Below are 27,550 nucleotides of genomic sequence, written 5' to 3' on the forward strand. Positions count from 1 at the left end.
GTGTGGTGGTGCACACCTGTGATCCCAGCCCTAGGGGTCTACAGTGGGAGAGTTGTACGTTCAAGATCTCAAAACAAACAGCCCCCAATTAAAACAACAATGATAAAATTCCCCACTTCTTCAGATCTTCAGAGCAGGCCTGAAAGGGCAGGTGTCAGGAGGGCAGCCATGCTACCCCACCCCTGTCTTGCAGAAATCCACTGGCTAGAGACCAGCCGTGTTCTCGGGCCTGACCTTCCTTCTGTCCTTAAGTCTGTCAGCAGTCTCCTGTGTGAAATTTTCTGCTCTGAGACAAAGTCTTGCTCTACAACTCAGGCTGGCCTTGAACTTGAGGACTTCCTGCCTCAGCCTCCTAAGAGCTGGGATTACAGGTACGTGCCCCGACACCCATCCTTCTCAGAGTTCCCTGCCTTTCTTTCCTGCTTCCTAGTCTAGCATCCTTCCAGAATGAATTCTCTTACCCCCCCTTTTTTTTTTTGCCTGAGCTCTAGGCAGCGCTGAGCTAAATCAGGATTATAGAGGTTGCATTAGCACCCCTGGGGTTTCTCATAGTCCCTCACTTTTAATTATATATATGCAGTCATTTCTCTTGAGGGAAGTGGCACAGTCACGGGGCAGAGTACAGGCTCTGAAGTCAGGCAGGCCTCAGTTTGAAGCCAGCTCTTGCTGCCCGTGCTGTGCATCCTTAGGCAAGGTGCTGTACCTTTCTGATCCTCAGCCTGTCGGTGGTGAAACACCCTAATCCGTAGGGTGCTGGGAGGACTGAGTGAAGGGGTCAGTGTGCTAGAAATCTATCCATACCTGATTACATCTTATTTACTCGGGTGTGCTGGAGTGCACACACTTGCCCCTGTGTGCATATGGAGGTGCAAAGGACACCTTGCAGCAGTCAGTTCTCTCTTTCCACCACTGGGGCCCACGAGGTTGAACTCAGGTTGTCCTGCTTGGCAGGAAGCCCCCTTTACCTGCTGAGCTGTCTCTCCGGACTGTCCCTACTTTAATTATTTGTTCGTGACTGGGCCTTTTGTTTCAAGCCACTACCACTGTATCTTTGAAGTAGGTGCCAGAGGGATAACAAATAACGATGAACGTTGTGGGGACAACGTAAGTGCTCCTGGCTTGGAATCTGAGCTCAGAAGCTCACTGGGGGTTGGGTGGTAGCGAAGATGGCTATGCTCTCAGCTTCTCAGGAGGCTGGGGCAGGAGGCTGGCTTGAAGCTAGGAGTTTGAGAGCACCCCCAGTAACACAGAAAGCTGCCGGGCGTGGCCTGTTGGAGTGGCTTTAGGTCTATGTTCACAGAAGCCCCTCCCTTGTCCTTCCTTCATCCACTTGACGTGGACTGGCCTGATGTCTTCTGGTCCCCTCACAGCATCTCCAAGCCCCCAAGGGTGGAGCTTGTACCTCATTAGCTGTACTAAGAACACGAGTTTCACTGGATCCTCATGAGATGGGCAGAAGGTATTACACCCATTTTACGGGGGTGGGGGAACTGAGGCCCACAGAGAGGTGCCATGAGCCCCAAGTCCCACACACTCACGATGCCTCCTCCACACTCATGATGCCTCCTCCATCTCTCACTTCCTCGCTGTGAGGCCACCCCAGCCTAGCCATTAGCGGGACAAAAGCTGGGACTGGACACTGATGGCAGGCTTGAGCACCTGCCTTCCATCTGCCCCCCCAGCTCTCCTCTGCACAGGGCACCGGCACTCACCGTGCAGTCTTCAGAACAGGAAGCAATCTCAAAGTCATCAAAAGGATTCCACTTGATGTCCAAGACATTCCCTCTGTGCCCGCAGACCTTGGGGTAGTGAGGATCCAACTTTCCCGTCTGTAAAACAGCGTCACAGGCATCAGGAGGCTGTTGCGGTGTCACAGGAGGCTGGTAGGATGGCTGGTAGCTCCTCACTCAGCCAGCAGTGAAATGGAAGGGGCAGAGCCGGGCAGCATACCTTCCTACACCCGCTGTGTGATCCTGGAGGAATCACTTCACTTTTCTTGTCCTCCTTAGTACAGGGGAGGATGCGATGGGTGTTTCACAGTCTAGACTGAGGACCGTGGGAATGGTCTGGGCTTAGTGCCCAGTGCCCAGCAGGTGCTCAGTATGGGCATTTTCCTTCCCACACACAGCTGCAGGAACTAGTGTGGTACAGCACTTTCTGAAAATGGCCTGGCAGTTAAATATGACCCAGAAGTTCTGTTCCTAGACATATCCCCAAGAGAAACGAAAACGTGGATCCACTTGAAATTCATTAGCATCCGCAGCAGCACTGTCTGACAAACAAAAAGAGGAGGCAGCCCAGGTGCCCACCAAGTGACAAGTGGAATGAACACACAGTGTGCAGCACAGTTAGATGGTGGAATATTACTCAGCCAAAAAAAGGAGCATGACGAGTGAATCTGGAAAGCATTAGTCTAAGTGAAAGAAACAGATATGAAAAGCTACTTAGCAACAGGTGAAGTGGCACATCTCTGTGACCACAGCACTGGGGAAGCTGGGCAGAATCAAGAGTTGAGGCCAGCTTGGATTCAAACAAAAAAATCAGATATTAGTTAGGCATTGGTGGTGTATGCCTACTGTCCCAGCAACTTAGGAGGCTGAGGCAGGAAGGACTCAGGAATTGAAAGGAAGCCTGCACAACACAGCAAGATGGTCACACACATGTGGAACACAGGGTAGAGACTGTAACTCAGAGACAGAGCACCTGCCTGGCATGTGAAGACCCTTGGCTCAGTCCTTACCACCAAGGAATAAGGATGTGTACATATGCACATCAACAAATATGAGTCGTGTCATTTGCTACCGATGTGTGAGGGGGTGGAAAAGGCTAGCCTTGTCTATCAGATGGCTCTGCTTCCGTTGTTGGAAGCAGCAGCCTCCTGGACCAGGGCAGGCAGATCATGCTCTCCTAGGCATCCTGAAAGAGACCCGTCTTGGCTAACAGCTCTTTGCCCAGCCTCCAGGTCACTCTGGGTACTGTCCTCAGAGTGCCCCAGCCCCCCACATACATGTACTATGTTGCTCAGGCTGGCCTTGAACTCCTGATCCTCCTGCCTCCACATTTCCTGAGATGGGGTTATACATGGTATTACAGGGCTATATCACCACAACTAGCTTTCAGGGTGAGGCTTTGAAAATTAAAATCTGACCACGCCATGTACCCGTTTTCACTCTGCAAGCCCCTTCTTCAGGCCTGAACTGTAACTATCTCCTCCTTGTAGGACTGCAAAGGGTCAGGCGAGACACCCCGAGTGAAAAGCCCAACAGGAAGGAAGCGGAAGTAAATGCTCAGCAATAGTAGCTATATATACCCACGACAAACAATGTATCTCAAGCTGAGGGGAAAAAACAAACAAACAAACAAACAAACAAACAAACCAGAAGAAAATGCTGTAGTGTATGCAGATCATAGCACACAGGCTTCTTCCCTTTTTCTTTTCTTTTTTCTTTTTTTTTGAGATAGGGTTTCTCTGTGTATCCCTGACTGTCCTGGAACTCAGACCGGGCTGGCCTCGAACTCAGAGATCCACCTGCCTCTGCCTCCCAAATGCTGGGATTAAAGGTGTGTGCCACTATGCCTGCCTACACAGGGTTCTTTTTACATCTTCATTTTCTTTCTTTTTTCTTTTTTTCTTTTTCTTTTTTTTTTTTTAAATCTGAGATAGGATCTCTTGTAGCCTAGGCTTACCTTTAACCCACTATGTAGCCAAGGCTAGGTTTGAACTTTGAATCCTCACCTCTGCTTACTGAGTGTGGGTTATAGGCATGACCATACTATCTTTATTTTAAAGCAAATTTCCATAATTTTGGCAATTAACAAAAAGGCATTTATTTCTGTAATCCCAGCACTTGGGAGGCAGGGGCAGGAGGACTGTCCCTAGGGTGAACATAGTCTGAGCTACATACTAAGTCCAGATCAGCCAGGGCTATGAAGTGAGAACTTGTCTTAAACAATACACACAGAACTACAAGGCTTCTGAAAATCTGGTCCTTCTAGGATTAGCCAAAAGTTTGCTCTAGAGCTCAAAGCACTCTTAGAGAGTAGGAATGGTGAGCACACAGACCAGGCTTTCTAATGCTGCACCCATGGCAGGCATCACTAATGGATCATAGTACTCTCAAGCACAGACTTGAGGAGAGACACTCACAGGACCACTGGGACTCAGAAGAACAGAGCCAGGCCTCTGCCCAACAAATTGAAATGGACTTCCTGTGCTCTGAGGAGTTCTAATCTTCTCTAAATTGTCTTCTCCCCCCACCCCCTTCCTCCATTCTTTCCCTTTTCTTGTGTCATTTCCTGGGTCAAAGAGCATGGCAATACAGAACCTTTTGCTATAGGCCTGATTGCTCTGGGTCTTTATCTCTGTTCTCTGGCCCAGAGCCATGCCCTCATATCTGCCCTGCAGGTTTCTCAGGAAATGCTAATTGTCAGGCAGGTCTTGGGCTAACCCTAGGTAAGCTGCCAGGAGGCCACTGACACCACACCCTCACCCCCAGTAGAGCCTGCAGCTTCAGGGCTAGGTTGACCTTTGGGGCTGGGCTCCCCTGGAGCTCCCAGAGCAGGAGCCACATCAGCCCACTCAAGACCCAGGGCATTAACTGCCTTAGTTAGTCTGAAGCTATTGACTGGGCTGCTAAAAAGCCTGCCTGGGAAGCCACATTCATAATCAGGGCGGCATTTTTACCTTTTTGTCCGTTAGATCAGCATTCAGCCAGGGAGGGGCTGCTGGGTTACTGCGTCACAACACAAGCTTTAAGTCAGGGGTGACAGCCCTGTCTCTCTTAAACCTCAGAGAGGCCTGACTGGCTCCAGGAGCTGGCTGCCAAGCCTGTATAGGCCCACAAGCCACCAGAGGGCTGCCCTGAGCCAGGCGCAGATGGCAGGAAGTTAGGATTCCTACAAGGTATAATGAAGGGTGGGGGTGGGGCAGAGACAGATCCAGTTCCTGGGATGGGGAGAGCTGCACTGGGGCATGGCTCTACCTACAAGTAAGCTAACTGCATCAAACTCCTCCCAGTAGCAAAGTGGAGTCTGGGAGGTGTGAGTGGGGGAGGGGTTAGAAAAAGTCACACAGTGTAGCTGCACTGCAGCTGACTTCCGCTTCCTGGCCTTGAACTCCTGCTATGCCACTCATTGCTGTTGGAGCTGGGCCTCTGAGCTCTGCTCAGAATAGGGGAAAGAAAAAAAAAATTCACTCACAGTGGTGGGGGTGTGAGGAGAAACGTGCAGATACGGGCTGAGAACTTGCAGGGGACACACTGCTTCACAAACCAGCCTGTATTGATTTATCTGAACCCACGGCAACTATCAATTAAAGCTTTGTATGGTGCTGCGGAAGGGGACTTGGGGTGTCATACATGCTAAGCAGCCTTTAATATTACTGGGCTACACCCAAACCACACCCAACTTTAATTGTTGCTTGGTATGTTCCAGGGCCGGAGGATATACTTACAGTAAGAACAAACCATTCTAGGGGTGGGGGTGGGGGGGTAGAGTCAAATATACATACACATATGCATACACCCACACACACCAATATACACACATATACATACATGTACATACATATTTACACATTCACCCACCAGTATACACATGTACATGCATATACAAACACATGTATATATGCAAATGTGTATGCATGCACATACATGGGTGTACACTTGCATACGTGCACACAGAAGACACACCACAGACACCTGCACACACACACACACACACATACAGACAATGCATACTGATAAACACACACGTGCTCACACATACACACACATGTACTCAGAAACACATACACACAGCATTTCCTACATTGCTTTAAGATGGCTTAGTCTGCCTCTGAGAACCCAGTCAACTGTCCTTTCTGTTTCCTCTAGTCCAGCACAATCATGTGATCACCTGGTCCCTCAGACCTTGGGCCCCTTTGATCTGGTCCCTGTGCATCAATGTCCCAGGGTCTATCTTGTGGGCTCTCCCTGCTTTCTTTCTTCCTCCATACCTCACCCAAAGTCCACATCCCTTGTGCCCTGGGAGGCTCTGGTACAGGCCCCAAAGCCCATCCCTTCTATTCCTGTTTGGAGGCCCCAGGCAGCTTCTGCCCACACCTTGCCACTCCCCTTTGCACCCCAGCAGGCCTCGGTTGCCAAGGCTGCACAGGAGGTTATGAAACAGCCTCTGGCCTTCCTCCAGAGGCTCACCACAAAGTGCACAGGGGAGAGGCGCCTTGCCTGAGGTGGCACCCTTTCAGGGCCTTGAATCTCTGCATGGGACAGCCTGGCACTCTCGTAACACCTAAGACAGGAGGCTGTGGCACGGTTAGACAGCTGCCAAGCTGCACTCGCCCCTGCACTGTCAGTAGGGCAGTGGGGCTGCTGTCTTTCATTCATCCCTGGGCCTGGCCTGGCTCTAATCTTTGGTAACTGGTGAGGAGCCAGTGAGTAAACAGCCAGAGCGTTGCAGCCCCTGGAGCTCGGAGAACAAGAGGCTGTCTAGCCACACCCAGCTCCAGGCTTCTCACCTATAGCTCACAGGGCTCCAGCAGCCGATCTGGACAGGGGGTAATACTTCCCGCAAGCAAAGCAGGGTAGGCGAGGTCCCAGCACTTGTGCATGCCCCCAACCCCCTATGATAAAGGGGCTGCTGTGCTGTTGAGTTCTAGGAGATGGGGCACCGGTGGGTTCCTGCCCCTTTCTCTGTCTTTATAGTGCCTGTTCAGAATTACAATGAAAAGAATGAATGAGAGAGAGAGAGAGAGAGAGAGAGAGAGAGAGAGAGAGAGAGGAAGAAGAAGAAGAAGAAGAAGAAGAAGAAGAAGAAGAAGAAGAAAGAAAGAAAGAAAGAAAGAAAGAGGAAGGAAGAAGTGTACACCTTTGGGGGGCAGAAGCAGGAAGATCATCACAAGCAGGAGGCTGGCCTGGTCAACATGGGGGGCAGGAGTGGGGTGGAGGGATGTGGGGCCAGGTGACCTGAGCATCCTTATCAAGGCTGTGACACTGAACTGCAGTGCTATTGGTAGCGGGTAACCAGTAAAAAGGCACCCAGGCTCTCACTGTATTATTTCATACACATGATTATGAATCTGCAAGTAAAAAGAGCAAAAAGAGTACAAACCAGTACTTACTACCAAAATCACATGGGATAAGGTGAGACCTACTTCCTCTACACACGTGCTGGGGCAGAATCATGTATAAACACACACACACACCACACACACACAAAGTGCTGGGTGTGTCAGGAGTGCTGGCAGCTCTGGGGTAGGCTGGGAATGCAGAGGCTCTGGAGGGACCTGAACCTTCTCAACAGGCATCCCTATGGTCCCACAACGGTGTGACAGGCTCACAGGTGGCGCCAGCTGTTTACCTTCGTTCTCGGGAGTCTGACACATGTCCTTGAGCTATGCGTGAGGTTGCAAAAAGCCCAAAGGACGTCAGGTGTGATGCTACAGTCCTATAATTCCGGCACGTAAGTGGGTGGAGACAGGGGGATCAGAGTTCATGGCCAGCGTGGGCTATGAGATTGCTTCCAAAAATGAAGGGAAAAAGTGGGAAGGATTCTAGGACCAGACTATGTAGGACAAGTGAGTTTCAACCCTCAGGTGGCTTCCCACTCAACTCACCTTCCTGACAGTCTCAGCATGGCGCCCCATCATGCCTCACTTCCACACCCTTGCTCGAGAGATGGGCGTGTAAACACCACTCATTCCAACCTGGGGTCTCTGCACTTGCTTCTGCTGAAGCCACTGTCTAGAGGCATCTCCCAGAGAACGCCTTCCTGGACCATCCTATGCGAGGCAGGCCTCCCCTAACCCAGGTCACCATCCATCATACAAACTTGATGCCCACTGAGGACCACATTGGTACTCTCACCAGTAGTTAATGCAAAGTGGAAAGAATTTGAGCAGTAAAAACCAGGAACCAACTCGTTAATTAGCTTTTTTCCTGCTCTGGGGATCAAACCCACTGCTTTGCGGACTCATTCTACTACCCAGCTACATCCCCGGCCCTAATTATTTCCTTAACTAGTGACAAATGTAGCCGGTTTGGTGGACAGAACCTTTGAGAAGAGCCCAGAGCTTGGGAGAAACTTGCAGGAAATGAGGAGCTTTCAGGCCCCTCTACGTCCGAGCTGTAAACAGTTTTCCCACTGTGACCAGCAAGTGCCACTCACTTTGACTCTCCATCTTGTACACCTTCATCTGCCTTGGACGGCCCTTTTCATACGGCCCTATCTGTTTCTCCAGGGCTCTTCCTCTTCACTTTCAAAGACAGCTCATCTGTTTGAACTGTTCTCTGAGAGTCGCACAGCTATCTCCCGCCCTCTCTTTTGCCATTTAGAAACACACTGCTCAGCAGCCCGAACAATGGTTAGGTAATTTGCTCAGTCAATGGAAATCTGTGAGCGTCAATTATGAGTCAGTAATCCAGTATAGAAGTAAACAAAGCGGGCCCCTCCCCCTAGCTAGGAGGCCCCTCCCCCTACTTAGGAGGCAGGAGCAGAATCATGGAATAGCAGAGCACAGAGTCCTAAGCAGAAAACATGCTGTGGGTGTATCCCAGGAAAGGAGAGTGTACTGAACAGGGGAGGTGGAGGCAAATCAGCTCAAGATTTACTTTAGCTACAAAGTGGCTATCCATGAACATGGTATCTATCTTCCGTTATTCACACTTTCACAAGTTCTTCAATAACGCTCTATAATTTTCTCCCAAGTCGGCCTTGTTTAATTATAGGTACCCTGTTTTGTTTCTTTTTTGAGACAAAGTCTTACTATGTAGCTCTGGCTGTCCTGGAACTCTGTGGACCAGGTTGACCTTAAACTCACAGAGATCCACCTGCCTCTGCCTCCCAAACACTGAGATCAAAGGTGTGTACCACCATGTCCATGTCCAACTTTTTTTTTTAAGGTTATTGAGACAGGGTTTCTCTGTGTAGCCCTGGCTGTCCTGGAATTCGCTCTATAGACCAGGCTGGCCTCTCGAACTCAGAGATCCTCCTGCCTCTGCCTCCCAAGCGCTGGGATTAAAGGTGTGCACCACCACTGCTTGGCTACAATTTTTATTCCACTAAATGTAACTAGAAAATGTTATATTTATTTAGTGACATTTTGTGTTTCTGGGATGTAGAATGTAATTCATTTTTGAATTTTGAATTTTATATTCAGCTTTCTTCCAAATGCTGTTTAAAAAAAGTAATTGACTACATATTCTGTTTAAAATTTAAAATTTTTAAAATTATAGCCGAGCATGGTGGTGCATGCCTTTAATGCCAGCACTCGGGAAGCAGAGGCAGGTGGATCACTGTGAATTCAAGGCCAGGACAGCTAAGGTTACACAGAGAAACCCTATCTTGAAAAACCAAAAATTTTTTCAATTATATTAATTTATTGTGTGTTTGGACACATGCTGAAGTACGTGTGAGGGCATCAGAAGACATTTTTCGGGAGTCAGGTCTCTCTGTCCACTGTCTGGGTGTCAGGCACTGAACTCAGGTTGTCAGGCTTGCTGACAACCAGCTTTACCCACCGGAACCATCTCACCAGCCACTGAGGGCCATCGCGTTTCAATAAGATGCTCATAAACATTGCTTTTTAAAAAATGTGTGTCATGTCAGCACTTTTTACCAGCGCTATCAACCCAACAGTGAATAAGAGGACACGGTTGTCCCATGGTGCGATGAACCAGAAGGGCACAACTCTGAGTGTATTATATTCCTGCCCCAAATAACAAGTGAGTCTAATCAAGAGACAGAAACCTGCAAATCTAAACTTTGTCCCAATCTACAAAATCACCAGCCTTGCTCCTTAAATATAAAACATATAAGATCCTTATATGAAGACAAGGAGACACAACAACTAAATATAATGTGTGCCCCTGAATTGGAATTTAGATCAGATTGAAAAAAATGGTGTAAGGGTTGGGACAATGACCAGGATTTGAACGTGGACGGGATGCTGTCATGCCACCACGGTGTGAGACATTTCCAGGAAGTAGTTATACGAAAGAATGGTCCTGTCCTTACAATATGATAGTGTTTAGGGGTAAAGGGTTAGATCTGTAACTGTTTCCAAGTACACAGAAACCCTTAGGCACGCATGAATGCAAAGCACTCACTGCAATCTGGCAAAGGTTAATACCTGGGAAGCCACATTCAAGACATCCAGAAGCTCATTCAATTACACTTGCAGATTTTCTGTGTGGTTTACACTGTTACACAATTACCTTCAGCCCTAGGGCCACACTTTGGGTATGGAGCGGCTTTTTTAAAGGTCTGTGATGAAGATGAGGTCCCGGGGAAGTATGGAGGAGTCCTGAAGAGTGGAGCCTAGCAGAAGGTCTTTAGGTCCTGGGGGGCACCCCCCGGAAGGAGATGTGGGGGTTGGGGAACAGTAGAGGTGCATGCCCATAATCCCAGCATTCAGGAGACTGAGGCAGCAGGATTTCCAGTTTGAGCCTTGTATGCTCTAGACAGAGATCCTGTCTTAAAAAGGAAAAGGGATGGCAGTGGGGCTGTGGTATGTTGCTCGCTGGTGATGTGATGAGCAGGTGTCTGGTACGTGTTTACCCTGTGATGTGCCACTTTTCCTAAGGACCAGGCATAACAGGGCCAGTGGATCATGGACTGGAGTATAGACAGTTGTGAGCTCCCACATGAGTGCTGGGAATTGAACCCGGGTTCTCTGGAAGAGTAGCCATGCTCCCAACCGCAGAGCCATCTCTCCAGCCTGAAAGCTTTATAAAGGTATCTAACCTGATATTGTTCTTATGTGTATTATATACATGAGATGCAACAAACATGCCCCAAAGTGCATGGAACTGAAATGTTCAGCCTCAGGAATGCTCAGGCAATAAATCAACAGTTCAGCAGGACACAAGGAGCCCCTCAGATCATGACAGGAGCCATCACTAGAGAGCAGGAAGCTTTGAGTCCTCTGACTTCACAGCCTTGCCCTGCTCCAACGAGGTCTTGGTTTTCATGGTATCCTCTAATTTCCTTTTATTTGAAAATGTACCACTTAATTATTCAGTTCTTACAGTACAATTAACTGATTTTATTTATTTATTTATTTTTCTTTCTTCTTTCTTTCTTTTTTGAGACAGGGTTTCTCTGTGTAGCCCTGGCTGTCCTGGAACTCACTCTGTAGACCAAGCTGGACTATCCTGGACTCACTTTGTAGACCAGGCTGGCCTCGAACTCACAGCGATACGCCTGCCTGTACCTCCCAAATGCTGGGATTAAAGGCGTGCGCCACTACCACCTGGCTGACAATCTATTTTCTTTTAAGATTTACATATGTATTTTAAGTATATGGGTACGTTGTCTGCATTTACATCTGTACACCAGAAGACAGCATTGGACAGTAGTGAGCTGTCATGAGGGTGCTGGGAATTGAACTCAGGTCCTTTGGAAGAACAGTGAGTGCTCTTAACCACTGAGCCATCTCTCCAGCCCTAGTACACCTGGTTTTAATTTCAGGAGGATGGAATAATAGAGCCTGTACTTTGTAATCTCTGGATGAGACTGTGCTGTATACAGGTATGTGTTGTATATGTTAAATACTGTGGACAGTAACTTATGTCCTGATATTTTTTTCTAGCTTGGTAATAATATGAACAATGCTCCCACACTCGCTCACTTGCTTGCTCTTTCTTCTGTTTTTGTTTGAGTTGTTTTTTGTTTTGAGACAGGGTCTCATGTAGCCTAGGCTGGCCTCAAGCTTGTGGTAATCCTTCTGCTGGGGCCTCCCAGGTGCTAGGATTACAGTCAGAACCAAGGTGGCTGGTGCCTGGCTTCAGGAAGTGCATCTTGTGCTTTTTGTTTGTTTGTTTGTTTGTTTGTTTGTTTGTCTGAAAAGGCCTCAGGTACCACAGGCTGGCCCCAATTTCCTTATGTAGCTAAGGATGATCTTACTTCCAATCCTGGTGACCTCGCTTCTTGATGCTGGGGTGTGTACAACCAGGAAGGGTTTATGACCCATGAAGAGAAGGGAGCTCAGGGCCTTGTGTACCAACAGAATGGAGTTCTTTATGAGGCAAGTGCCTTCAGCTGGTCACGGTGGCTTCCACCGGTAATCCCAGCACTCTGGAGGTAGGGCAGTGTGACTTCCGAGTAAGACCATGTCTCAAAATGGGGTGAAGTGGTTGAGAGTGGAGCCTACTCTTGTAGAGCACCCAGGAGCTTGGTTTGCAGCACCCACACATCAGGCAGCTAATGACTGCAACAACTTGGCTGCTAAAGGACTGGGCGCCTCTGGCTTCCATGTGCACAGACACAAGCACGTGTGTACACACATGTATATATGTAGGTATATATATGTGTGGTGCATATGTATATATATATTTTAAGTAAATATACTTTTTCCATTTCATAATTTACTACCTCTATTATTTCTTTCTTTCTTTTTTTTTTTTTTTTGTTTTTTTGAGACAGAGTTTCCCTGTGTAGCCTTGGCTGTCCTGGACTCACTTTGTAGACCAGGTTGGCTTCGAACTCACAGCGATCTGCCTGCCTCTGCCTCCCGAGTGCTGGGATTAAAGGAGTGCGTCACCACCGCCTGGCTCTCTATTATTTCTTTTAGGGAAGTTTTTGTTTGTTTGTTTTTTGTCCAAGACAGTGTTTCTCTGTTTAATCCTGGATGTCCTGGAACTCATACTGTAGAACAGGCTAGCCTCAAACTCACAGAGATCCGTCTGCCTCTGCCTCCCGAGTGCCGGGATTAAAGGTGTGTGCCACCAGGGCCCAGCTAGGGAATTGTTTTCTCCCTCACTTTGCTAATGGTCACAGGATGTTCGGTTTTTGATTCCTACTCGAGTCAGTACTGGCAGGGGTCTGCCCATTTCAGGCATGCGTTCAGATTTGGGGTCTCCACTTGCTCACGTCAGGGTGCTACTGGCTTTCAGGTTCACAGCTCTGCTGCAGGGATGCACTGCCTTTGGTCCCTTTGGATCATCTCTCAGTTAGTCAGTCAGTCTTTCCAGTGGCCACTCGGTTTACCTTTCAGGTTTTTCTTTTCATTCTAAAAATATTTCCTAGGGGCTGGAGAGATGGCTCAGAGGTTAAGAGCACTGGTTGATTTTCCAGAGGTCCTGAGTTCAATTCCCGGCACCCACGTGGCAGCTCACAACTGTCTGTAACTCCAGTTCCAGAGGACCTGACACCCTCTCACAGACATACATGCAGGCAAAACACCAATGCCACTAAGATGAATTATTTAAAAATTTTTCCTTATGCATCTTTGAATTATATTTTCTTGATTTAAAAACTTGCACATGCACCTGTGCCCGAGAGCAAGTGTTGTACGTGTGTGTGTGCATGTGTGTGCACGCTCATGTGTGCAGGCGGAGCTGCTACCGGTGGAGGCTGGTTCTAGGCATTGTGAGTTACCAGAAGCGGAGGCTGAGCATCGGACTCGAGCCCTCTGGAACTGCAGCATGTGCTCTCAGCCGTGGAGCCATCTCTCCAGCCTGACTTCTGCCCTGTTATCACCCCATCCACCCAGCTCTCTTTGGGCTCGCTCCATTTGTTTGTCCCCTAAGTTATTAGGCTCAGTGTTTCCTCACTCACTTCAGCTTTCTCCTTCTCTACTGTAAGCATCAGGGTCGTGCCTCTCTGGCTGGACTGTTCCCCCCGAATGCCAGGCGTTTTCAGATATATCTGTTGGTCACCCAGTTCCAAGTGTGTTAAGTTTACATTTCATAGAGGCGGGAGATATAGCTCAGTGGTTGAGCACTTACCTAGCCTGTGCTGGGTTTTACTTAGCACTATTAAGAAAAAGAAAGAAACTCGAGAGGCAGAGGTAGGTGGATCACTGTGAGTTCGATGCCAGCCTGGTCTACAAAATAAGTCTAGGACAGCCAAGGATACACAGAGAAACCGTGTTTCAAAAAACCAAAACAAACAAAAAACCCCCAAAACCCCAAACAAAAGAAAGAAAGAAAGAAAGAAAGAAAGAAAGAAAGAAAGAAAGAAATTGGGGCCAAGGAGAAGGCTCAGAGGGTAAAAGCACTGCCTATATGTATTAGCCAGAGTTTTCTAGAGGAACAAAACTGATAGAATGAATTAATACATATGAAAAGGGAGTTTACTAGAAGAGCTTGCAGGCTGTGGTCCAGCTGGTCAGAAGATCCTTTAGGGCGTCTCTTGGTGCTACCATGTCCTGTGATTAAAGCCAGTGGGAAACTATAACAACCTAATGCAGGCAGGGTGACAAAGGGACCAGATGCTTCAGGCTGTGCAAGGCTGACAATCTGAGTTCAATTCCCAGAAGCCACTTAAAAAGCTACTTGTGCTGGGTATGATGGCCTACACCTTTAATTCCAGCACTCGAAAAAGACAGGCAGGTATATCTCTGTGATTGAGGCCAGCCTGGTCTATATAGCAAGTACCAAGAGGGCCAAGGCTACCTTGGCTATAATCTCATGAGATCTTGTCTAACAAAACAAAACAAAAAAACCCCACCCAAAACAAAACAAAACAAAACAGCTAGAAATGGTGATGCTCATTTGTAACCCCTGCACCTGCATCCCAGCTGCTCATCTGTAACCCCAGCACCTGCATCCCAGCTGCTCATCTGTAACCCCAGCACCTGCATCCCAGCTGCTCATCTGTAACTCCAGCACCTGCATCCCAGCTGCTCATCTGTAACCCCAGCATCTGCATCCCGGCTGCTCATCTGTAACCCCAGCATCTGCATCCCAGCTGCTCATCTGTAACCCCAGCACCTGCATCCCAGCTGCTCATCTGTAACCCCAGCACCTGCATCCCAGCTGCTCATTTGTAACCCCTGCACCTGCATCCCAGCTGCTCATCTGTAACCCCAGCACCTGCATCCCAGCTGCTCATCTGTAACCCCAGCACCTGCATCCCAGCTGCTCATCTGTAACCCCAGCACCTGCATCCCGGCTGCTCATCTGTAACCCCAGCATCTGCATCCCAGCTGCTCATCTGTAACCCCAGCACCTGCATCCCGGCTGCTCATCTGTAACCCCAGCACCTGCATCCCGGCTGCTCATCTGTAACCCCAGCACCTGCATCCCAGCTGCTCATCTGTAACCCCAGCATCTGCATCCCGGCTGCTCATCTGTAACCCCAGCACCTGCATCCCGGCTGCTCATCTGTAACCCCAGCACCTGCATCCCAGCTGCTCATCTGTAACCCCAGCACCTGCATCCTAACTGCTCATCTGTAACCCCAGCACCTGCATCCTAACTGCTCATCTGTAACCCCAGCACCTGCATCCCGGCTGCTCATCTGTAACTCCAGCACCTGCATCCCAGCTGCTCATCTGTAACCCCAGCACCTGCATCCTAACTGCTCATCTGTAACCCCAGCACCTGCATCCCAGCTGCTCATCTGTAGCCACTTAGGAGATCAGAGAGGGAGACAGAGAATCGTCAGAAGCTGCAGGGCCAGCCAGCCTGGAGTAAGCTGCACACTGGTAAAAACAATAATGGAGACCCCATCTCAAAAGGCTGGGGGGTTGAGAACTGACTCCTGGAAGCTGCCCTTTGACTTCACGAGGGGGGGGGAAGGGAGGAACATATGCACAATAAATAAACAACAATAACAAAATAAGCAAATTTTCATTTTGATCCTCCCTTTGGCTTATAAATTATTTGGAACTGTGGCACACACCTGTAATCACATTCAGGAGGTGAACTTAGGAAGATGAGGTCAAGGCCACCCTTGGCTACACTGAGAGTTCAAAAGCTGGGTTACATACAGGAGACCCTGTCACAAGCAAGCAAGCTTCCCACATGAGTAGGGACAGAGGGCCTCATGTAGCTCGTCTGCTGCTTCTGGTTTCTGCACCTGCTGCACGGTGATGAAGAACGCTATCTCTGAGCTCATCGCACTTAGGGTTTTGACTGCACAGTAAATAAGCAACAATAACAACAAAGCACATTTTCACTTCGATCCTTACTTCGCTGGCCTAGTCTGCTTCTTGCATGTCAGCCAGCCTTTGTGACTTCCCAGTGTGGTCTAAGTCTGTGGGCTTCTTAGGCGTTCTGCTGAAGGCAGGCCCAGCACTCGTATCCCAGACAGATCCCCTTTAGGGTGATCTATATGAAGATGTCACTGTGAGACCAAACACCGAATACAGCTATAGTTCATGGTCCAAGCACGCAATCACTGCTGGCTCTAAGGATAAGTGCTGGCCCTTCTGCCTACTGTTACCCCTCCAACAGCTGTTTCTGTGGAAACACCCCCACCACTCAGCAAAGGGAGGTGGCGTCCACAATCTCCCTAATTTCACGTGAGCACAGTAATATGCTAACGATTATATTTCACTCAAAAGAGAAAAATTTGGACTGAGCACTGTTCTGTATGGATGGAGGCTTTTCCCAAGAAGGAAACCAAGACTCAAAGAATTGGCTGACATAAGCTCACACAACCAGGAAGGCAGGCTGGGCTTTCAGTTCTATCTGGACTGGAGACCTGGGCGCCCCACCTTTCCCGTCTGTCCCGCAGGCCTCTAGACATGAGTCTGGGTCCTGTGATCACTAGAGTCCTTACCTGGTGCAAGGGGATGACGAGGAAGGCCCCCCCGCCAGCGCATTCAGTGACCACCGCGATGAAGTGGGGGTTCACGGCACAGAAGTGGTTGTCATGGACGCTTCGTGTGATGGGCACCGAGTCGTAGCAGTTCTCTTTGCTGGCGGGCTTGCCGTAGACATGTCGGAACTTGGAGCTGCGATACTGGGGGTGCCATGACATCTGCCAGGGACAGAGGGACCAACAGTGTGAGGCTCAGTGTCTTGTCATGTTACACACCTGAGACGACTTAACAGGCACAGCTTGGGCAGGGGTCGGGACTCACTGCGGATTCTTTTTGAGGCAAGGTCTCAGTATGTAGATCAGGCTGGCCTGGAACTCACTATGTAGCCCAGGATGGCCTTGAACTCATGATTGTTTTTGCCTTAACTTCCTGAGTGCTAAGATTACAGGCTGTTTCACCAAGTCTGGTGTAGTGGCCAGTTCTACAAAGGCAGTGTCCCCTATGAGGGGCAGCCAGGTGAAGAGGCTATCACCGTGGTTATAGAGGGGGCTGTGGGTCGTTGCTATCAATCTGTTTGCGGGTACACTAAGGCCTTTCAGTTTTCCACAAGCATGAATCCCCCCCCCAAAACAGAGGGACCACAGAATATTTGCTACATCCCCCTACCCCAGCCCCAACTCTTGTCACCAGACAAGCTCTCCTGCCAACCAAGTGAGAACCAGTGTGTTCTCTGTGGCCGGCCAGCCAGCCTGGCCTCCAGTTCCAACTTGGTTTCCCTAGGAGAGGCAAATGACTTAACCCTCGGAATCTCCATTTTCTTGTCTATAAAATGGGCTAACACCAGTCTGTCCCTCATTGAGTTGTTTCCCTGCTCTGGAAAGGGGACGTTTCGGAAACCACCCAGTGTCAGCAATGTGACTGTGACTGTGAATACCCGTCTGCTCCACCCCAGGCCTTATTTCCATCATCAAGGTTTGTCCAGACCTTTGAAATGGGGGAGAGGTCACAGAAGTAGGGGAGAATGGCATCTAGTAAGGTCATGCCCTCTGTGCACAGCTTGGGAGTGTCCATATCGTACGACCACATGCATGCAGCTCTGCATCCATCAGAGAGCTCTTGGGGGCGCTGGCACCGTCCCAGGGGCGTTTGGGAGCTTCTGCTCAGGGACTGTGCCTGCTTGTGTGGCTGCAATGACTCAGAAACTCAGGGGCAATAGTTGCTAGCAGGCGCTTGTCTGAGCTGCAGGCCCTACATGCCATCCCTCCACAGCAGCCCTCTCGGGAGTGGCACTGGGACAGCTTCCACTCTGCTGCCGGCCTGTGTGTGCCCCAGTGGCATGATGCCATGGGAGTAGGCTGTGGGCTGGCAATCACCACCCCGAAAAGGCTTCAGTTGGCTCCCGGATTCACACCCCCGGGGGTTATTTGCCGAAGTCTGGCTGTGGAATGGCCGGGGACTGTCTCATCTCGAAGGACCCTCCAGAGGTGGGAAGCACCATCTGACGATGGTAAATGGAGATGCCGGGGAAGCCACGTGTCTGAAATTGTATCAGTATAAGCAGCCAAAATGGGAGTCCAAGGCCGACCCTCTTCCCGTGACGCATGTGTGTTTGTGTGTGGGTGATGTTGCTGGTGGGGGATGAGGGGGGTAAGGCACAGATTTTCCTGCCCGCTCGCTAGGGTCCCCTTCTTCACCCAGCACTGCAGGTAAGCTGTACTGGAACCCACATTGGACACAGATCATCCAGTGAAGTGTTCCCGGGTGCCACTGTGGGTGGCCGAGAAGGACATTACCTGATTCGGTCTGAGGACAGGTGGGCTGGGCCGGAGTCGGCTAGTGCCTTTCCACATCTGCTATCTCAAGTTTCTCTTTTGTTTCTTCCTCAAAAAAATTTGACCTCGTGGGCACAGAGGCCCTTCCTGTAAGCGCTTTGTGGGAGGGTCTGAGCCACCACCTTCTACCATAGGCAGTTTAGTAGAGGGAGATTAGAAGGGCAAGGTAGGTGTGGTGACATCTGCCAATAATCCCAGCTTGGGAACCAAGAGTTTAAAGTCAGCTCCAGCTACAAAGGCCAGCCTGAGAACACAGCAAATTCAAAGTTAGCCTGGGCTACCCAGCAACACTGGCTGACCAAACCAAACCAAACCAAACCAAACCAAACCAAACCAAACCAAACCACTTGAAAGTGAGATTCTTCAAAGACCACGAATTGACACAACAAAACCTGATTAGAGATGCACCCTAGACAGAGACTAAACTCCTTGGCTTGACACTACAGGGTACACCTTGGCCTCAACCCTGATGAGAAACCTCCTCAGGGAGGTCAGAGAACAACTTTTGGTAGATGGTTCTCTCTTTCTACCTTGCTGAGGTAGGTATTGGTTCTACCACCATGCCACAGTGGCCCTCTGCATGCTCCCAGTTGATTCTCCTGTCTTTGTCTCCCATCTCACTGCAGATGGGCTGGCATAACAGGTGTGAGCTGTGGCATTTGGCTTTTTACCTGGACTCCAGGCACTGAACTCAGGCCATCAGGCTTGCAGGGTAAGTTAGTTTACCTGCTAAGCCATGTTGCTAAGTCTCTTTTCAGTGCACCCAGAATTCCTAGTGAGGGCCCAACCCATACCAGAAGACATGGGGCAGCTAGCCCGCATAGCCAATTGGAGAGCCTCATGAGGCCTTCTCAGGTCAAGGCTATGTACAGATGCTTCTGCTTACTCTGTCCTTTTCTCAGGGTGTCTTCTCACAGGGAAGAAGGAAGAAACTACAGGTCCTGGCTCCTTCTGGTAAGATTTCTCAACACAGAGTCTCTCAATCTGAGGCCAAGCCCTGACTGAAACCACAATTTCTTGGCATGAGGCATCTTTTCATTCTGCCTTCTCCAGGCCAGCAAGGACCTCCAGTGTCACAGAGACTAGGACTTCAGTTTTCCCCCTCCCCCCTTTTCAAAGTAAAGGAGGCCTGGTAGTTCCTCAGGAGAGTGACCAACTGTACCAGTCTGCCAGGGACCGTGGTCGGCTCCCTGGACAATGGCTTTTGTGATGTAACTCAGGAGCCAAAGTAGGAGGACTTCAGGTTCAATACCAGCCTGGGAGACGGAGTACGCGTCTGTTTCAAAATAAAAACATGAAAAAGGAGCCCGGTGTGGTGGCTTGACATTTGGACCCCAACACTGGGGCAGTTTAGGTATGATCACCACAATTTTGAGCCTAGCCTGGACTACATAATGAGATTTTCATCCCAGGAAACAAACCAAATGACAAAAGGTAATCTGAGGATACAGCTTAGTGGCAGGACACTTACCTATCATGTGCAAGACCCTAGGACTGGAAGTGAAAAAAAAGACCAAACTAGCAAAATCCCACCCAAACCCAAGAATGCCCCAGGTAGACCGGGACAAATTGGTCACTCTACCACAGGGGATGGTTAAGTTCCGGGGAGCCCTGACTTTGACACTTGCCTGTGAAAGAGAGCTATAGAAATGAGAGAGCCCAGCATCCTAAACCAGAGACTAGAAGATTCTAGAGCAGAAAGTTCCAGAAGGTTTGTAAAGAGAGGTGACTATGACTTCATTCAATCACCACTGTCTACCCAGGGCTGGCTGGCTCGGGGCTTACTTAGTGCCCAAGGCTTCAGTTCAAGGAATGAATATCTGGGTCACTGTTCTCTGAGGTCACTCCTTTTCTGGAAGTGTCAAGTGTGAAAGGAAAAGTGATGGTGAACCCAAGGGCTGACAATAGGTTCGGCGGTGGCTGGCAACTCAGAACTTTGAGGTTGACTGAATCCCACTGCTGACTGGACATAGAGGTTCAAACCCGTAATCTCCGAGCACTTGAAAGGCTGAGGCAACAGGGACACAAGTTCAAGACCTGCTGGGGCTACAGAATCGATTTCCCTCCAAAAAAGTAAAAAATAACAAAAACCAAATCCATCATACACGCTGGTCCGCAGGAGGTCCCTGTGTGTGTTAAGTAAAAGGGTCAGAAAAACTTACAAGGACGGCGACACAGCCGCTCATGGTGGAGTCTCCAAAGAGTGACATCACCAGGGAGCTTGCCAAAACTGTACATTCTTGGGCCCCGCCCTGCCCCACCCTGACAGAATCTGGCACCCCAGGGTGCAGGGCAGAACCTGCTGTATTTTGATTCGTCTCCTCCGTGGGCTCACGCTCTGTAGTCAAGTCTGAGGGTTAAAGGTCTAACGGAGCCCTGAAAGCACAGGTCAGTCTCAGCAGCATAGGAGGTAGAAAGGCAGCCATAATGTGTCTTGCTCCTAACAAAGAGGCCTTGCCAAAACATGTAGCCCAGTGCCAACAGAGTCAGTGTTACTCTGCACACCAACCTGGGTGAGAAGTGTTCACCAGGAAGCAATTGGCAAGCTCTAAATACAGGAAATCCCATGTGTTGAATTTTGTAGTTCTAACAACTCAAAATGACTCAAAGAGCTGAAACGAAGGGCTTAAACTATAAAACACTTAGGAAAAAATAAATAAATAAAAGACCAAACCCAAGATACCAGATTTGGTGGTGACCAAAAGCAGTCAACAGGAGAAAAATAAGACAAACTGGACTTAATGACTTAATGAAAAATTAAAACTTTCATGTATCAAGGACGCTCACTATCCGTTGAGTAAAGGCAGCCTGAAGGATGGGAATTATCTGGCGTGTGTATTTGGAAATGGACTGACAAACAGAACAAACAGAATCCCTCAAATCCACAAAAAAGAGGTCAGAAAGTCCACCTGGCTTGGTGGCAAACCCCTGTAATTCCAGCACTCCGGAGGCTAAGGCAGGGGGATTGCTTTGAGTTGAGACTAGCCTGGGTTACCCAAAGTGAGACCCTGGCTCAACAGGACAAAACAAAATTTGAAAAACTGTCGGGTTTCTTCAAGAGGTGACAAGGCCAACAGGACTTGTCCAGACCAGAGACTTCATGATGACAACATAAAGATCACAGAAAGCCAGCATCCTGATCCCCCATGCTCAGCCACAGAAAGCCAGTCTGAGGAACTAGGATGATCTCTGAGGGTGTCACTAGCTGTCTTTGAGGGTGATGGCAACACTGTTGCTGTCTGTAGTGGAAGGTTTGGTATCTTTAAAAACTCAACTATGTTATGTAAATATGTTTTTGTTTTACTTCCAAGTGTGGGATATGGGGCTGTTAACTATGATTGCTTCGTGAGGCCTCGGAGAGGGGTGTGATCCTTGTCAGCTGCAGGTAGTTTAATTCTTAGGACTCTGAGAGGGTATAAAAATGCCAGAGCACTGAGAGGAAAAGGGGGCGCTCAAAGGAAGAAGGTGGCTGCTGCTCTCCTTGCTGCTGCACTTGTTGTTACTGGCCTGCTGGATATCCTGAGGGCTGAGGTTGGACTTACCCCCAAAGAACCTGACTACCCTAATCAGCAGGAACTAGTAAAGAGACCTACGCTCCTTCTCCCCACTAACCTCCTACCTGGTGTTGGGGTGTTGGAAGGGATAAGGGTGGAGAAGGGAGGTAGCAGTATAAGGAACCCAATAAATTAGAGAAAAAGCACTGCAGCTGTCAGTCTGTCTCTTAGAGATACATGCTTAATAGTCACAGACGAAATGGTACAGCAGCTGGGGCTGACTCTGAAACGCCAGGGGACTGGGGATATGGCTTGCGTGGGATGCACAAAGCTCCAGGTCCCATCCTCAACACCACATAAAACCCGGCGTGTGCAACAAGACTATACTTCCAGTACTCAGGAGGATCAGGAGTTCAAGGTCAGCCTCAGCTTATATCCTTTGTTGGAGGCCAGCTAATAGCTAATAGGTAAAGGCTCCAGGCTCAATTCTCAGCATCCCTAAAAATTAGAACCAAGGAACCTGGTAGGAGATGGGGAAAGGACTACAAGGTTTTCATCCTGATTTTAACAGCCCTTCCCAACAGAAAGCTCTAGATCAGTGGTTCTCAACCTGTGGGTCGTGACCCTTTTTTGGGAATCAAGAGACCCTTTCACAGGGCTCACCCAAGACCATCGGAAAACACAGATATTTCCATTATGAGTACAAGAGTACTCCATTACAACAAGAGTAATTTTATGTTGTGTGTGGGGAGGGGGGTCACCACCACACAAGGAACTGTGTTGAAGAGTCACAACATTGGGAAGGTTGAGAACCACTGATCTAGAACCATATAATTTCTACACTAAAGTGAACACTCAGACATGAAAGAAAACCTAACATTGGACTCAGCACTCACGGAGGCCACAGCCTTCTAGGGCCACAGCCCTAGCCATGAGCAACTCTGAACAGTGATCATGGGATAGTAGCCACCACTGTGCTGTCGAAGGACACTGCTCTGTCACCTGCCAGCACGTTACATAGCGATTTCCCCATCAGTAATACCAGACGTGACAACACCCTGTAGTAACTAGCAACCACTCACATGTGTGTGTGTGCCATGTGTTGGGAATGCTCTGCATAATGAGATCCACTGCGGGGGTGGGGGGAGGTGGCAAAAGAAACTCCTCCAACATCATACAGCTAGTTAGTGGCTGAGCTGGAACAAGAAGCTGAACTGCTCAGAAACAGAACTAACGCTTCCCTAGGGCAGGATCCCACAGATAACTCACAGAGCCTCAGAGTGACGGACACTCTCCCAGTGCTCAGCTAACAAACCTTAGCTGGTGAGACTGAAGCATTTGGGCTACGGGCCAGTTAGATCTGACTTAGTACAGGAAAGGCACGAGTCCTGTGTCATCTGAGTAGAATCTTCCAGGTTGGAAGGTGGTCCCTATGCATGAGCAGCTTGAGGGTCTACCTGCCAGCGTCCTCCAAGAGGATGGACACAGAGACACACATAAGTGTGGAAGAGGTCAAAGATGGAGGCTTTATTAGCTTCCATCTGTATGCTGAGGGCTTTGGGGGAGGTGCAGGGCTGGGGAAGCCTTCCGGCTTGTCCATCAGCACAGCCCAGGGCAGATTCTGGGGTCCCTCCAATGGCATCAAACATCCTAGTGCAGGCACAGGCACCCTGCAGCCAGCAAATGCACATCGAGCAGCCCAGTTCTCAGGTCCGCCTGCTGCCTCCCTTCCCCCTCCGACCTTCTGGTCCGGCACAGATGCCTCCCACAGGCTCATAGGAAACACAGATTGAGGCCTGATGAGATTAGACTTCCTGATGAGATTAGACTCTGAGGAGAGCCTTCTCCTCCCCCGCCCAACTGTCCAGAGCTGGGGTTAGCTGGCAGGGCACACCCAGAGATGACCACGGGCTTCTCTGCGAGCCTAGTTGTGGGGAGGGCTCAGTTTCTCTCACCAGTGCATTCCCTTAAACCTCACCATGGGTCCTCTTTATACCTCAAACGCTTCTGTTGGGCGTGGGTGGTGGGTGCCATGCTCCCCGGCTTTCTGTGCTGCCTGCCCAGTCCTCCAGAGCACCATGCCTTTTGGATATCCCATCTTGGCGCATACTGCTTCTCCTTTTAGGGTCTGAAGTGAGGCCATAAGGGTCAGGTCTGTGGCTGCCACTCTCTGGGCTCTGAGGATGGCCCTGCCTCTTGCCCTACCTATTCTTGCTCCAGGTTTCATCATAACACCCCCACTCCTCATCACCCCATTGTATGAAGTACTCATCTTCATACTGAGGGTGGGGTGGCAAGAGCCAGGAGAGAGGTACCAGGTTTAAGACTTGCACTCTGTTGCTTGGCCTGCGCTTAGTATATCTCCCGCCCTCCCTATACTTTTTTTTCTTTTTTTTTTAAGACAGAGTTTCAAAATATGTAGCCCTGGTTGTCCTGAAACTCACTATACAGATAGGCTGGCCTTGAACTCACAGAGATCTTCCTGCCTCTGCCTTCCCAGTGGGAAGCACCATGATGTCCAGCTTCGCACGAGCCTCTTATAGGCTATTCTAAACAAACCCTGGTGGGATAGTCCTATAGTCTCAGCTACTAGCCAGAAGGATCAAACATTCAACACGTGAGGCTGGAGAGATGGTTCAGGGGTTAAGAATGGGTGTTGTCTTCCAGTGGATCTGAGTTTGATTCCCAGGACCCACTCTGCTGGCTCACAACAGCTTGTAACTCCAGCTCCAAGAGATCAGGCCTCTGTGGGCAGCTGCATACATTACACAAACATTCACACACACATAGATACACAGACACACATACACACACACACACACAGACACACACACACAGACACACAGACACACAGACACAGACACACAGACAGACACACAGACACAGACACACAGATATACACACTGACACAGACACACACAGAGGCACACAGGCACACACAGAGGCACACAGACAGACACACAGACACAGACACACACAGACACACAGACATAGACACACACAGAGGCACACAGACACACAGACACACACACAGAAACACACACTGACACACAGACACACACAGAGGCACACAGACACACACACACACACAGACACACACACAGACACACACACACACACACACACAGACACACACACACACAGACACAGACACACACACACACATAGACACACACACACACACACACTGGATGGGGGAAAGGCCAGGAGGCCTCAACCCTACACAAAGAACTGTGAAAAGCTGACAGTCGAGTGGTGGTCTTTCCCAGGGAGGATCACACCAATTGGTTGTCCAGTGCCAAATGGTCAGAAAACATACATACAAGTAACATTATATGTATGTATATAATAAAAACATATGCATAAAATAACAACTAATGAAAAAGAGGCCACGAATTTGAAGGAGAGCTGGGAGGGGTATATGAGTGTTTGGAGGGTGGAAAGGGAAGGAAGAAACATGGTAATTTAATTGCAATATCTTTTTTTTTTTTTTTTTTTTTTTTTTTTTGCCTTTTCAAAACAGGGTTTCTGTGGGTAGCCCTGGTTGTCCTGGAACTTGCTTTATAGACCAGGCTGGCCTTAAACTCACAGAGATCTGCCTCCCTCTGCTTCCTGAGTGCTGGGATTAAAAGCACTGGGATATATATTTGTTTGTTCGTTTTTTTGTTTGTTTGTTTTTCGATACAGGGTCTCTGTGTAGCCTTGGCTGTCCTAGACTCACTTTGTAGACCAGGCTGGCCTCAAACTCACAACGATCTGCCTGCCTCTGCCTCCTGAGTGCTGAGATTAACTATATATATATTTTAAACTAAGGCAACTCCAGAGTGAGTGAGTTCAAGGCCTGCTTGGGTAAGTTAGTGAACGCCTGTCTCTAAACAAAAAGTAAAAAGAGGGCTGGCTGGGGATATAGGTGAGTGCTTGCCCAGCATGTGTGAAGCACTGGGTTCCATCTCAAGCACTGCCACTGACATGCCTGCCTTATGCTCTGCAGGACTAGGGTGACACATGCAAATTGTATTTGTCAGGCTCATGGAGGATGCTCCCTGTCCTGGCTCCTCCCACCCACAGGATTGTCAAGGCCAAATGGTTCCCTTCTCTGCTTTACTCACACACAGACCAAATGACCCACAGGCAGGGGTTGCTGAAACCTGGCTGGAAAGGTCACTCTTCTGGGCCCTGTGAGCAGTGGGGCTGGCATCGTCTCTCTGACAGCGTGTGTGCCAGGCGGGTAGGAGAGTCTTAATTCTGACATTGATGTGCTCTGTGACCCTGGGCGGATCCAATTCCTCTGGCTTTTCCATCCATCCAGTCAATGGTTATACCTCTGACTTCCCTACCAAATGGGAATGATGTACAGAGAGCCTGAAGCCTGAATGTGACACAGCCAGAGACTCGCAAAGTCCATGAGGACAGTGCACTGTCTGTCAGTGGTCCCAGTGCAGTATGTATAAAAAGCCAGAACAGAAAACTTTCCTGTCCATTACCCCAGTGAGGTCCCAAGGCAAACTCCATGTGGGTTCTTTGGCCCTCAAGTTCTATATCTGGGGCTTTCCAGGCACAAGGCCACCAAGGAATTTCCTAGATGCCTCCTGGAGGCTCAAACCTCTGTACCCTGTACCCTGTACAGAGGTCCACCCTCTGTACCCTGTCCAGTAGTTGACATGTCCTCCAGATCTACCTCTGGGCAGAGAAGGCCACGGGTCTACACAGGGAAAATGTTTGCTCAGGGTCCCACAGGGAACAGAGAAGGGCCAAGGTCCTGTAGCTTCAGTTCTAGAATGGGGGATTGAGCCACAGCCCCCGCCCCCAAGAACCCACCAAGTCAGCCATCACTGCCTGTTACAGGGATCAGTGCCCACAGTCACTACCCTCTGAACCTGGTACCATCTTGGCAGCCACGGGCCGGAGGTAAGGACAAAATGGAGACCGGTCAAACTGCTGGGTGTCCAGTTGACTGGGGTGTTGGAGACATTAGAAACCACCGTGCTCACGTTTGGTGTGCAAGGCTGAATGGCCTGCGCTGAGATCTGGTTATTATTTTCCTGGGGTTAAACCCAGGGCTCCCCAAGCTGCGATCTGAAGTGGGAGACAGTGACCTGGGAGCCCTGGGAGAAGGTTTCCAGGCAGAAGTGAGTCCTGAAGAAAGGCGAAGGATCCCAGGTGAGAGATAGGGCTTGCACCGCCCGGCCCAGAATGGCCTGTGAGATGCTTGTAGGGTTCGTGGTGTGTAGGTGAGCCTGAGAAGCGAGAGGTTTGGGTATGTACTCAGTGAGGGTGGGGCAGGGAGTGCTGCAGCTGGCCAGGGTGCTGAAGGTCAGCCCAGGGCTTGGCCTGTAGAGAAAGGGGGAGGGGTGGTCCTCATGGTTTGTAAGCAGAGCTGTCACATGGTCAGAGCTGCAGAGATCAGGCCCACCTTTAGGGGGCTGAGAGGGAATTTTCTTTCCTCAAGCCAGGCTGGTCTAAGAAGAAATCAGCAGGTTTTGCTGCATGTGGACTGGTTGCTGGCAGCTGCTGGAAAGCACAGAAATCTGAGGGTATCCTTGACTGTGCTCAGGATGATGACCCCGTGACTAGAGACCCCAGTTACGAGCATCTCAACACTCAGCCCTCACAAGGACGGTGCTTGTATCCCTACCTGCTTGTCACCATGGAGATACATGCTGCAGGTCAGCCTTAATTCCCCAGGCAGGCCTGCAACAGCTGGCAGCCCCTTCTGCTGGCAGCCTCCGGGAGCT

The 27,550-nt window shown here is 49.5% G+C and overlaps 1 protein-coding gene across 5 annotated transcripts in view; it reads right to left on the reverse strand.

Moving 5' to 3' along the window:
• The window catches only part of CORO2A (coronin 2A), a 55,027-nt gene that overhangs the window by 11,355 nt on the left and 16,122 nt on the right, over window positions 1–27,550 (reverse strand). Inside the window, exons 1-4 of one of the 5 annotated variants that reach the window (XM_084784413.1) lie at window positions 20,484–20,542; window positions 18,283–18,565; window positions 16,507–16,707; window positions 1,713–1,829 (exon numbers count right to left, since the gene is read on the reverse strand). In XM_084784413.1, the coding sequence (XP_084640539.1) occupies window positions 1,713–1,829; window positions 16,507–16,707; window positions 18,283–18,339 (375 nt within the window). In that variant the 5' untranslated portion in view covers window positions 18,340–18,565; window positions 20,484–20,542. Of the gene's footprint in view, window positions 1–1,712; window positions 1,830–16,506; window positions 16,708–18,282; window positions 18,566–19,207; window positions 19,467–19,792; window positions 19,929–20,483; window positions 20,543–23,811; window positions 24,000–27,550 lie in introns of those variants that run through there. The other 4 variants (XM_084784412.1, XM_084784411.1, XM_084784410.1 and 1 more) reach the window with 4 other exon arrangements.

The sequence above is a fragment of the Acomys minous genome (assembly GCF_964271855.1).
Source record: "Acomys minous genome assembly, chromosome: 1".
In the NCBI taxonomy this organism is placed as follows: domain Eukaryota; kingdom Metazoa; phylum Chordata; class Mammalia; order Rodentia; family Muridae; genus Acomys; species Acomys minous.